The sequence below is a fragment of the Brachycentrus maculatus genome, unplaced genomic scaffold (genome assembly GCF_059751285.1).
Source record: "Brachycentrus maculatus isolate JH-2025_06_01 unplaced genomic scaffold, ASM5975128v1 h1tg000364l, whole genome shotgun sequence".
NCBI classification, from domain to species: Eukaryota; Metazoa; Arthropoda; class Insecta; order Trichoptera; family Brachycentridae; genus Brachycentrus; species Brachycentrus maculatus.
The window spans coordinates 99,753-113,027 of record NW_028281113.1 but is presented as its reverse complement, the minus strand read 5'-3'; the positions used below and the strand labels follow the sequence as shown (position 1 = coordinate 113,027).

General features: G+C 35.7%; 1 protein-coding gene across 1 annotated transcript; it reads right to left on the bottom strand.

Annotated features, from left to right (window-relative positions):
- Nucleotides 1-11,805, bottom strand: LOC148303524 (T-complex protein 11-like protein 1). Its single transcript, XM_088269813.1, has 9 exons — nt 11,627-11,805; nt 9,920-10,105; nt 8,436-8,556; nt 6,460-6,666; nt 5,253-5,403; nt 3,928-4,091; nt 1,788-1,972; nt 1,075-1,241; nt 1-526 (listed from the first exon to the last, which is right to left on the bottom strand). Exons 1-9 carry the CDS (start codon nt 11,767-11,769, stop codon nt 330-332), a joined length of 1,521 nt encoding a protein of 506 aa, XP_088125939.1. The 5' UTR covers nt 11,770-11,805; the 3' UTR covers nt 1-329.
- Nucleotides 11,806-13,275: the final 1,470 nt, after the last annotated feature.

Genomic DNA, 13,275 nt, shown 5'->3' with positions numbered 1-13,275 from the left:
TAGATTACGCAAAATTATTGCTTTTATTATTATACTCATCGCTGATATCTAAAAGTGGAGACTGACCGGAGCATTTCGTCGTAACATCGCACGCGGTGAGCATCACCGAGTATCCGAAACTATGGATGGAGCGCTCGGCTCGCTGTAATGACTGCCTGAACGCTCGCATCGTAACGTGTTACGTTACGACGAAATGCTCCGGTCAGTCTCCACCTCAAGCTTACTTCTCAAGGTGCCTTTATTACATTTGAATCATTACTCTACGCATCTTTGAATATCACTGAATTTAGGCTTGCTGATCAAACAACGGGGTCCAAGAAAGGCAGCGTTTAGTTTTTGTCCAATTGGCTGGCGACAATCTCGGAGTAGTACCGGCTGAACACCGCCTTGTTGTGCATGACCAGACGCAGAAGGGTTCCCGCTATGGAAGTCAGCTCCGGACTGAACGTGGACAGGCCGATGGGAACTTGCTTGGAACCCCCGCCGCACACGAGGATCTCCTTCAGGAACTCTACAACTCGTTGGCCTAGGAAAAAATATCTGTCATTAAACTCTCTAGTCAATAAATCTTAATAATCTTTAAAAGAGTATCGACGTTAATGAACGTAGAAGTCCGTCTGTCAGTTAGTATGTAGTAACTTGTATAGCAATGACATCTGTGGATATTTATGTGTAATTTTGTCATATTTGAAAAATATTTCGAATAGGTGATTTAAAAAAAAAGTATTATAACATAATTTCTATCTTCATAATTCATCGACTAAATGAAAAAAAAAATATATATATATCATGTTAAAAGAACCCACTCCCCAGAGAAAGTCGGACATAAATTTTTGTACTCCCGGAAACGTTAATTTCATTGATAAAACTAATCTCAGCCTTGCATTCTTTCCTTATTTCGCCATTCTAACATCTATCATACATAGTTTTGCCACACTGAGAGATGGCATTTCGACTGCATTCAGTCTACTTTCATCCTTCTTTTGCCAACTCCAAGCTTACTTCCACACCTTAGGGTTGCTACAAAGACTCCACTGTGCCCTAATAAAATAACTATAATAAATATCAACTTACGGACTAGATGCCTGACTTTATTTTGAGGGTCCTTAAGAGAGGTGACCTGTCCTTTGATGACATCCTTCACCTGATCCGTCAGCGGATCGAGCTTCAACTCTTCTAGAAGCTTGTCCGTGTCCGCAATAACTTGCTCAGCAAGTGATGGAAGAATCTTCTCCAATTCACTAAAAAAAAAATATACTAGTATTTTTTGTTAATATCTTGTTAAGTCAGAGGAAGACCAAGAAAAACTTGCCACAATCAGGTATGCCAAATACTTGAAAGCGGTCAGATTAGGAGTCGAAACAATCGGCGGGTGTGTATGAGGAGATGTATACCCAGGAGTGGTCACTGAAGCGCAGGAGTGATTCCTTGCCTTCATGTAAGTAAAGATCAAGAAATCACTGCATCTATACGATGTAGTGCCCTATGCAGCATTGGGTGCTCATAAGGGTTAGAGGAAGAAGAAGGCATGAGTACAGCCATTCTCCTGGACAGCTTAAGAAATCATTAATTGATTGCGTTTCAAGTGATGTTATTTATATGTATTAGTTTTGGTTATTTAAAAAAAAATGTTACTTTATTATTTGTGTTCCAGTCTTGTTAACCGTAATCCCATGTCCCAAAATGAGATAAAGAAATTACTCATCGGGAATGTTATATGTATATATGACTTATGTACGTAATATGTTTTGAAAAAATAAATAAATTTATGAGACGACAACACATACCTGTCATTTGTCACAGTCTGCAGTATAATAACAATTTTCTTCTTCAGCTCGACCTTAAACTTGAGAGCCAGTGTGTCGTTTGCTGTATTGCAAGACGGACTAGACAGCAAAATGCACGCCGCGGCGATAAGTCTGTACATCGAATAGCCGAGGTCTGCAAAGCGAGACGCATCCATCATGACTGTCTGAAATACAAAAATTGAAGATTAAAAGTGTATTCTTCTTCATCTTGTTGTAGGCTGTGTGGCCTGTTTTTATGAGGGATAAAGCCCCCTGCGATTTCGATTCCCAGCCATCGACCCATCTCTTTGGTGGTTTGCCTGGGAGTTGTCTACCATGGGGTTGGCCGTACAGTGCGATGTGGGGGAGTCTGGATGGTTTCATTCTCCTCACACGCGAATACCATTGTCTCCTTTGTTGCCTTCCCACCTAACGACATCTTCGATCTCGCATATTTCCCTGATCCTGGCGTTTCTATATCTCGAAGACTCTTGCCTGACATGCTTCTTAGAGTCTTCATTTCTGACACTCTAAGCGCGTTCTTTGTGCCAACGGTGTCCGCTCTACTTTCGATTCCATACGTCATGATGGGTCGGACACAAGTTTTGTAAATCTTGATTTTGCTGCCGATCTTCATCTCAAGATTTTTCCATATACCATTTTTCAGGCATCCTGAGATGGCTGCAGCCTTTTTCACTTGCCCCATCACTTCGCATCGCAAAAATGTATTACTGTTAACAAATGATACATAAAGACACACATAAGGTAAGGGCGTTCCATACGTAGATGCTTCAAATCCCTTGAAATTTCTGTTATCCGCCCTGCTAAGTTGACGCAATATTTTTATGTACATCTATATAGATCATAGGTGGCATTTGCAAATGCCGCCTATATAATTCAATTCAATTCAATTTATTCTATCATAATTCATGTACCGTAGAACGGGGCTACTTGAACTTTGATGTATTACTTGAGCCCAGTACAAAAAACAAAAAAATTAGATTGTGGTATCGATCGAAGTATCGTGACAATAAGTGTCACCTGCCAGGGAAATAATGAATCATGTCGATACGTTCATTATTGTAGACCAAATACAGATTTGAATATTTTTTTTGTACTGGGCTCAAGTAACACATCAAAGTTCAAGTAGCCCCGTTCTACGGTATATAATACATTACAAACAAACATTTAAAGCGTATGCATTAAAAACAAGTAAGTGAGGAGACTCTTGTTAAAGATGTAGAAGAATCCCGCTTCGGAATACTCCATCAGACACATGGAACAGATCAATATCCGGCGTGATATTGTTCAGTATAGGGGTAGCTCTTCCTACAATTATAACCAACGGCAGGTTGGTCCTGTGTATATGAATGTGAAACAATCTATGCCGACGCTGTCTTAGGTAACTATCGGGAACAAAAAGAACCGATTCTCCGGATAATTTCAGGATTATCGATTAAACAATTGATAAAAATGCGTAATCAAATACACATTCCTTCTAGTCTCTAAACTGTTGTAGCCAAGCATACCTTGGAGCAACTTGGTCGGGTAGAGCCGGTAATACCGGTCATTAATGCCTGACCAGCCGTATACTCAGCTGTGAAAATAGATTAGACGTGCAGTGGTTTCAATTTATGAAGAATGAAGAAATAAGGCATAGGACGCAGTATCCCATGGTCACACCTGTTGTCAAGATAAGGCGATTCAGTTAGCTACGCCATGTACTGATCATGCCTCCAGATAGCAGAGATCGCACGGAACATATCTACCATGCAAATGGAGAGTTCAGCGTATTTTCTTAACTCTTACCACTCTGTAGGCCAGACATTCTGGCCCGTATGATTCTAGTAGGCAGCTCCGTGGGCCACAATGTCTGGCCCGGCGCAGGTATAACTTTAATCACTGATTTCTCTATCACCCAAGTATATTCTACCAAAAAATATTTCAGATAAATACAGTTAATCTTAATTAACATGGTCATACGAATTGCCAGACAGAGTGTCCCAAAATTAGGGAACCAAAATATTTATTTTAATGGTAGAAAAACGTCGCATTTTTTTGATCAGAGTAGCTGATCAGTTATGAGAAAATGGTCAGAGTGGAAAGGGTTAAAACAGTTAGATTGGTAATAAAAATGTACCTCAGGATAGGTTTTATCCACGTCCCATTCCAAAAGTTCAAGGTACGCTTTGGCCAACGTCTGCGATGTTGTATTCCTCAGGTAGAGTCCATCAGATTCCGCAGGCTTGGCGACACTCATATCCATGTGCCCTAGTAACCATTTTTTCGTGTTTTCTAAACCATCTGTAAAATAAAATGGGTTATTATCGTAAGCTGAAGTGAGAATGCCTTAACTATAAAGTACTCGCATTGCAGGAGCCTGTGTGAAGACCTGTCCGGCATTGGATCTGTGATAGTTCATAAGGAACTCTCACGAGAGGTGGTATCATACATGATAAAAATAGTGAAGGACATTGGTACCATAAACCAAGCTAGGACACAAAATGCCGAACCCTCTTCTAGTGGAACGGAAGGCCTGTTGACGACAGTCACCAGTCCAGCTTTGAGGTTTCTGATTTTAGAGCTCACACTAGATTATCTCTCCTGCTCCCAACACAGATTAAAATAAAACATTTTTGAGCTAAAAGAAACAAAAATCAACAAAATCTATAAACTTTGTACATAATAAGCAAGGTAAAAAATAAATGCAGCTCCCACCTAAAAAAAAATCAAACTATAAAGTACTTAGATAAAGTAAAATTTAAACCTTGTTATAGAGTTGAAAATCTTAAAAGACAGTACTGCGATTTTTGAGAGCAAGTTGCAATTCAATTGTGCCCTGTCATATATATAATCAAAGGGACAATCCAATCTTGATATATATATACATTTAAAATTACTGCCGGTACGTGGAATATTGTGGATGAGTAACATCGTTGAACAACAAACTAGACAAAAATATCAAAATCCTTTAGTACACAACCATGATACACGATTTACACACAACGAAGGTTTGATAGTCCCAAGAATTAACAATAAATATGGGAGTCGAACACTGTAAGATATCGTTCCGAACATTTTTAATTTGTTGCCGACGGATGTTAGAGGTCAAAATAAAATATGGAACAAAGGCAAAATAAAGGAATGGATAAATGATCAAGAGTTAATTTTATTAAAATTGTAAAATGTTAATATTCATAATTTTTTTTCTCTTTTTTGTGTGTATATTAGGTTAAAAACATCGTTAAAAACAATAAAAAATGTATTAAAAAAGAACTCCACCGACAAGACACACAAGGTGGCTTGGTGGGTCTCTGCAAAAAAAAAGTTCTTAATATGTATAAATTGTGATTTAAATAAATGTATACAAATAAAAAATAAAATAAAATCTTGCGTCAATGCTCTTAGACAATGGAGATGAGACGGTCGACAAACAAGAAAAAAGAATATTATAAACAAGCTTACCATCTTGAACTTCCAGAAACTCTTTAAACTTTTCTTGCTCGTACTGAACGCTCTGCGCCTGCACGTGAGGCCTTATCATCGCAATCAACGTGTTGGCCAAGTCGAGTTTCAGAACCTCCAAAGTCTCTAAGATGGCACGGAATATATCCACCTGAAATATAAACCAAATGATACAGAACCCGCGACTCCAGTCCAAATGCGATCTCCCAGACAGATCATTCAGTAATTGATACAATTTTAATATACACATCTTCATCAAACCATTATCCACACCCTAATGGTGCATATGGCACTGCATCATATAAACGCAGTGTTATCTTGATCGTTAATACATGAAGGAAAGGTGATCAGCCCTCTGCTTCAGGCACCAGTTCAGGGTAATATTAAATAAATATTAGAGTGAAAAAAATATAATATACACAGCTAATCGGAAATACGCATTTTTATGGTAACCGAACCATTATTGGTTCAAACGGAAAATGAGGGGAAGATTCTCAGAAATTATTGAATTGGTAATATGTAACATGTTGGTAATATGCTAGGTGAATACGCCATGCGCAATTTACTAATACGGAGAAGAAAAAAAAACAAGTAGGAATGTATAACATGTGCGGGAAGGCGATGTATGATAGATGTTTGAATGGTGATATAAGGAAGGAATGAAAGGCTGAGATAAGGATTATCAATAGAATTTAGAATGGTGTGTTAAAAATGAAAGACGAAAAGAGTGGTAAAAAACAAATTTATGAGGCGAATGTGGTTGGTAATAGAATCTAAGGAAAACTTGGCTTTATCAATTATTTGAAATCAGGCGCTGTGGCAAAGTAGGTAGACGCTCGACTGCGAAACTGGCGTCGCGGGTTCGATTCCCGCCAATTGCAAAATAAATTCAAGAAAGATTTATTTTCAATTGGTCTGGGTGTGTGTGATGTATTTTTACATCTACCTTCCCTATTCTTACTATCCTACCTGCAGACAAGCCTCTAAAATTGGGGCTTTGCAGGTTATTCCTTTTTAAAAAAACATACATGAAAGTGGTCAGGACAAGAGTCGGAATAATCGGAAGGTATGTATGAGGAGATGCATGGACGCGGAAGAGCCAAAGATTGTTTGCAAAGACAGATTGGTATGGCATTCTATTCTCTCTGCCTACCCTTGCAGATAGTGGTGTGATGGTGACTTATTTAGCTAGTTAAGAATGACTTACCGTGTCCTCGAACTTAGAAATGTCTTGAATCATCTCATCTCTTATGGGAGCGGCTAGCTTGGACATCAGGTCTATGACGAAGGCGGCGTACTTGGGGAAGTCGATAGCGCCGCTCTCCGCTTGCTGCCTGATGAAGGACTGGTCCAGGACCTCCTCGATCATGGTGCGTACCTTGGTGTGGCGGGGCATCAGGATGGAGAACAACCCCTGCAAATTTTTCCAATAAAAAATCAGAATAGTGCGATGGTAGTGATGTGTAATGTTATTACCATGCTGGTGTAGTGATTGTCCTGACAAAGAGACGGGTTATTATTATTATTATTATTAATTAAGTCTTTACAAGCGCTCTGAGGTAGTATTTACGAAAATGGCACTATACAAATTATCCAAATTATTATTATTACGTCTCGAAACACGTAGACTAAAACTCGGTGAGCAGTTATAATAAGTACTTTATAAAATTAAACAACTTTGTTTTAACCACTTTTTTATTATTAGTACACTTTAACCTACCGGTTTTGACAAGAACCTTGTCATCATCGGGGTTTATTAAATTTTAAAACATTAAAAACATTAAAATACTCATAATTAATTACATTCCCTTACTAAAAACTAAATCCTAAATGGTATTGATTTATAATAACAAGGTTATACATATATAATTATACTGATGTATATATAAATAAACATATATAATTATACATATATAATTATAATTATAATGATGACAAGGTTCTTGTCGAAACCGGTAGGTTAAAGTGTACTTTTAATAAAAAAAGTGGTTAAAACTGTTTAATTTTATAAAGTTCATAAAATGTGCCACAAAGTATCTGCTAAAAACATTCAAGAAAAGTTGTATTATATTTTATCTATCAACATTTTGTAAAACATTACTAATAGTTTGTAAAATTCTATATGGAAAAACTCTGACATGAAGATTGGCAGCAAATCAAAATATATAAAACTTGTGAGCAACCCATCATGACATATGCAATCGAATGCAGAGCAGACACCGCAGTAACAAAAAACGTGCTAAGAGTGTCAGAAATGAAGACTCTAAGGAGTATATCTGACAAGAGTCTACAAGATAGTATAAGGAACACCAGGATAAGAGAAATATGCGAGATCCAAGACGTTGTTAGGTGGGGTAGACAACAAAGAAGAAAATGGTATGCGCATGTGAGGAGAATGGAACCATCTAGACTCCCCCACATTGCGCTGCACGGCCAACCCCAATGTACATAAAGAGATGGATTGACAGCTGGGAATCAACATCACAGGAGGCTTACCCCTCTTAACCGGATCCACGCGGCTCGCATAACCGTATGTGTTTTGACAAAACATGCCCCATACGCGGCTAAGTTTCGAACCTCAGTTCACTTGGGAGGGATTTTTTCATGGTGTGGAACTTTGGATAAAATAATACGTCAATCCTTGGCCTTATGACATCTGTTGAAATATTTGACTAATAATTTGTAACATCACATGGATAAATAAAAGAAAAGATTCCTGATTTTTCTTGAGGTCGATAATTAGTCTGCGCCATAATCACGCCCTATATCTGTCTCACTCTCGACGCTATGCATCGCCAGTGGGTAAGAGTGACACACGACGCGTGCTTTCATTTATTTATGTTACGATCTTATTTGCTTATATTACGATATATTTCAAGAATAATGTGACACACGTGTATTATAGAGTACCAAAAAGGCACAATGAATCCCATTAAACGTTTTTGTTTAGGGAAATGAATTGTTTCTTAACTAAATACATGATAAAAGTAATCATTTAAAAAACGGCGAAATACCGTCGCGCACAGGCGTTTTTCAGGAACAAAGTTAACGCGGTTAAAAGGTTGAAAACAGGCCACGAGACCTACACCGAGCAGAAGAAGAACAAGAACATTTTTAAAAAATTACTGACCACAACATAAATATTAATAATACACAAATATTTCTTTATTTAATATAAGATACCTCTTTTACATCCTCCAAGAGAACTAAAGCTTGCCGGAATATGGGTGGGTCTGAATTCAATTCCTGTCGCAGGATATCGAAGAAGGCACGATGCATGGTTTCCTTCACAAGCTTTTGATAACTGCAATAAAATAAGACAATACAGCAAGAAAAACAAAAGTAAACTCACCCAAACTTGAAAAGATTTTTTTTTAAAAAAATACTGGCAAAATACACTAAGAAGCTTGAAATGTCATATATATATCGCTCACTCCTTTCAAGAACGTCATAAATCAAAAAACTTGATTTTTCAGGAGAACGTTTTTAAAGTTTAAAAATATAATACAATGTATTAAAAATAAATATGAAGCCACTTACTGAACTTTTTACTGTGCAACAGATCTTTTTGGGCAAAACCTGAAGGTTTTTTCTCCATTTGAAAAATATTTATTATATTTAAAAAAAACAATTAAACAATACCTTTTCATCAAAATGCAAAAACAACATTTTCTGCCCTGTGGCGGGTAAATATTAAGTTTAAAATATGCCTCTTTTGCTGGGATATAATACATTTTCTGGGCATTCTGAAAACATGCCCAACTCAAAATTCACGATTTTTGATTTATGACGTTCTTGAAAGGAGTGAGCGATATGTGGTTTTAATAGTAAATTCAACTTTAAGTTTAACAGCGGGTATTTTATTTATTTTATATAATAAAATCGTCCGCCTCCGTAGCGTAATGGTCAGCACGCTCGGCTACCGTTCTGGAGGTCCCGGGTTCGATTCCCAGGGGGGTCAAATAAATATAAGTGATTTTTTCACTCTAATATTTATTTAATATTACCCTGGACTGGTATCTGAAGCGGAGGGCTGATTACCTTTCTTTCGTGTGTTAACGATCAAGATAACACTGTGTTTATCTAATGCAGTGCCCTATGCACCATTGGGGTGCGGATAAGGGTTTGAATTTGAATGAAATTTTATACAGGCTAAAAGCTTTAAATAACAGGGATTATTCAAACAGGGATTTTAGAGTAAACGTTTTTTGCAATATACCCACGGTATATATATGTGTCCTGCAAACAACCAACAGGATGATTCAGGAAAAAATGTATTTATATATATATAACGTGGTAATATTTTTCTTTGTAAATTGGGTGTAAATAATATGTAAAGTGGGTGTATAATAATAAAATAAACAATGTGTTGCTTTGTAATTAAAGTTTATAATTAAAGTTAATTCTTAATTTATCTTTATAATATTTTTCTATCTATCTATCTGATTCACACAGTTCAGAATATTATGTCTTTTGTTTTATTCAGTGCGACGCATGCGACATCTGGTGGTAGAACTGTTTTATGTAGGTACTATTTGTAAGTACTTAATAAAATGTAAAGGTAGGTACCTAGGTATTTTATTACATATATATGTCACATTTCCTAACCACAATTAAGAAAAAACCTTTTTATACATGTCTCAATAACAATGTGAACAAAGTGGCACCTGTTATCTGGGGGTTCAAAAGGCTCCAGCCTGAAGTCCTGGTCAATGGCTATTTCATGTGCCAAGGCCATGTCCTGAACTCCGTGAGCGGCCTTCATGATCTCTTCCAGCGAGATAAACTTGGGGGGAGACGCAGCTGTGATGGTGGACCCCCGTACCCTGAACTGGATGTTGTCGGATCGTCCTCTGAAAACATCGACAAATACATTTACAGTTGATCGACTCGTCAATGGATTAATAGCTTTTTTCGCATATAAAAAAAACATTGTTAACTGTGTGGTATAGTAATTTAATTTTTTATATTATTTTTAATTAATTTTTTATTAAGTAAATACCACTATTTCTTAAAATCTACTGTGACACGTGTTTCGATGCATTCTCCACCATTTTCAAACACCGTATTTACTTAGTAAAACATGAATTAAAAATGGATAGATTTTACCACAAAGTGACTGCCGAATCAATGAATGATATTTTTTTGGAAAACCAACAGAATGCTTTAAAAATAACAAAGCATAAAAAATATAAATAAAATTACAGGTTCCAATTAACAATTAAAATTAAAACTACAGGTTACAATTCCACTAAAAAATAATCTAAAAAAAAACTGTCCTGTAAATAGGTATTACTTTATAATATTTTAACATTTTTTAATCAAATAACACTCTCCTTATCATTAATCATACACTTTGTGTAATGCCACTAAAAAATACTACTGAACGACTATCGGTTTTGGAATAACCATTCCATCATTAAGTCAACTGTATTCCATCATTAGTTCAACAGTGGACCTGTTGATGGAATGGTTATTCCGAAACCAGTAATGAAGTACTGTTTTTAAGTTATACTACACAAAGTGAATGATGAATGATAAGAAGAGTGTTAGATTAGTACCTTAATCGCTCTACCCATACGAACATATCGCTCACTCCTTTCAACAACGTCATATATTAAAATCGTTAATTTTCAGTTGTGCATATTTTCCCCCTGAAAATGAACTATATCTCAGCAAAAGCGGCATATGTTTAACTTAATATTTACCTGCTACAGGGCACAAAGTGTTATTTTTGCATTTTAAAGAACAGATATTGTTCAACTTTTATTTTAAATACACTAAATATTTTTGAAATGGAGAAAAAACATTCAGGTTTTACCTAAAAAGATCTATTGCACAGTAAAAAGTTCAATAAGTGACTTGATATTTATTTTTAATATATTTGATTATATTCTTAAACTTTAAAAATGGTCCCCTGAAAAATCAAGTTTTTTTATTTATGACGTTGTTGAAAGGAGTGAGCGATGTGTGATACGTCTGCCATATTGTATTTGATTGCATGTCATAAACAATTTTTTTAAATATAATTTTAAAAATAAGTACTTTATACTTTGCACTAGGCATGAGAAAACCTAGTGAGGGTACATTATTATAAATTGTAATTATGTATTTAAATATCTAGACACTGGCCATAAACACAATTTTTTTATTGTTTGGGAATTATACAGCTTGAACATAAAAAATAGTAAGATTGACAAAAATAAAAGCCAATTAAATATTTCCACAATTATTGAAGGGCGAAAGCCATAAAAGAAACATTTTATTAAAAAGAAAATGAGTCATCGTATTATTGCACAATACCTATGGACACTTTTACTTCAGAATAAATTAGAATGGCATTTATTTCATTAATAAAAAGTAAAATGTTTTACCGATTAATTATTGGCAAAGCGATAGACGCGGTGATGGAAGGTCCAGGTAAGTTAGCCGAAGAAGTAAGAGGAACACCTTGGTCCATGGGTTCATCATTTTTGTCGCCGTCATTTTGCGACGACTTTTGGCTCGGATCACTCATTTCGAATGGTGTTCTCGCAAAACACAAAGGGATACTGAAGATTGAATATAAAAATGACTGTTTCCAGCGCCTTTTAGGCGATAATGGAAGGTTATTCACTAACAAGTCCTTTGTTTACGGTCATCCGCCTTGAAGACAAAACACAACATAACCTCGTTTCACAAAATTTATCACGAGTTTAGTTTATCCAGTACATTTTTTTAAAAATACACTGAATTTTTAAACACTTGTATTAAATTTTATTATTTATTTAAAATACAACTTGAATTTAACGCCTATATCTTATTTACGAAGAACGAAACAGTTGAAATACAGTGAACGCAATATACGAAGGCACAAACGTCAAATTTTAAAATCAGCTGTTTTTATTTTTGTATATGGCAATATTTGTGAAGTCAATTTTGTTTCTCTTCTTTGGCGATAGATGTTACTCCTGGCACCTAAAAACCTCCGTAAGCTAACGTTTTCCATAAGAGTTTTCCTCTTTACAAGTTCCGAATGCACGAATCTCATATGAAAATTATTCTTAAAAATATGTTTTTGGTACATAGTATTTGCATGCGATATATGCATTCGGAATTCCGAAAGAAGAAAGTGGCGACCGAAAACTTCGGCAATAAGCACACGTTTGCAGAGCGGTTAATTCGACAAATTTATTTGTAGAATCGCCAAAAATAGAACTAACATAAGAAATAAATTAAATAATAAATCAACCATATCCATCATATGTATATAAATAGAAGTGCATTAAAAATAACTAACCATCACACCGCTTCCACGCAAAGTTAGACAGAGAGAATAAAATGCCACACCAAGCTATGTTTGCAAACAATCTTTACCCATCCACGTCATGCATCTCCTCATACCACTCACTCCTTTAAAGAACGTCATAAATAAAAAAATAAAAGATTTTTCAGGATAACGTTTTTAATGTTTAAAAACAACACACAATGTATTACAAATAAATATCAAGCCACTTATTGAACTTTTTACTGTGCAACAGATATTTTAGGTAAAACCTTAAGTTTTTTTCTCCATTTGAAAAGAAGTAGTAAATTAAAAAATAATAATAAATCAATGCCTTTTCTTCAAAATGCAAAAACAACATTTTCTGCCCTGTAGCGAGTAAATATTAAGTCTTTTCTGCTGGGATATAGTACATTTTCTAGGCATTGCCGAAAACATGTACAACTAAAAATTGACGATTTTTGATTTACGACGTTCTTGAATGAAGTGAGCGACACATACTCCCGGATTATTTCGACTCCTGAACTGACCACTTTCAAGTATTAGACGTACTTGATTTGCCAAGTTTTCCTCAGCCTTTCTCTGATCCTATTTCCAATTACATTCGCCTCATAAATTTGTTTTCCTGTTCTTTCATAACTCATTCGTACCGCGTGTCAAAACCATCTCAACGCACCTTTCTTAGTTTTATCGATATTGCTTATTTCAGCCTTACAATCTATCCTTATATCACCATTCGAACATTTATCATACATCGTT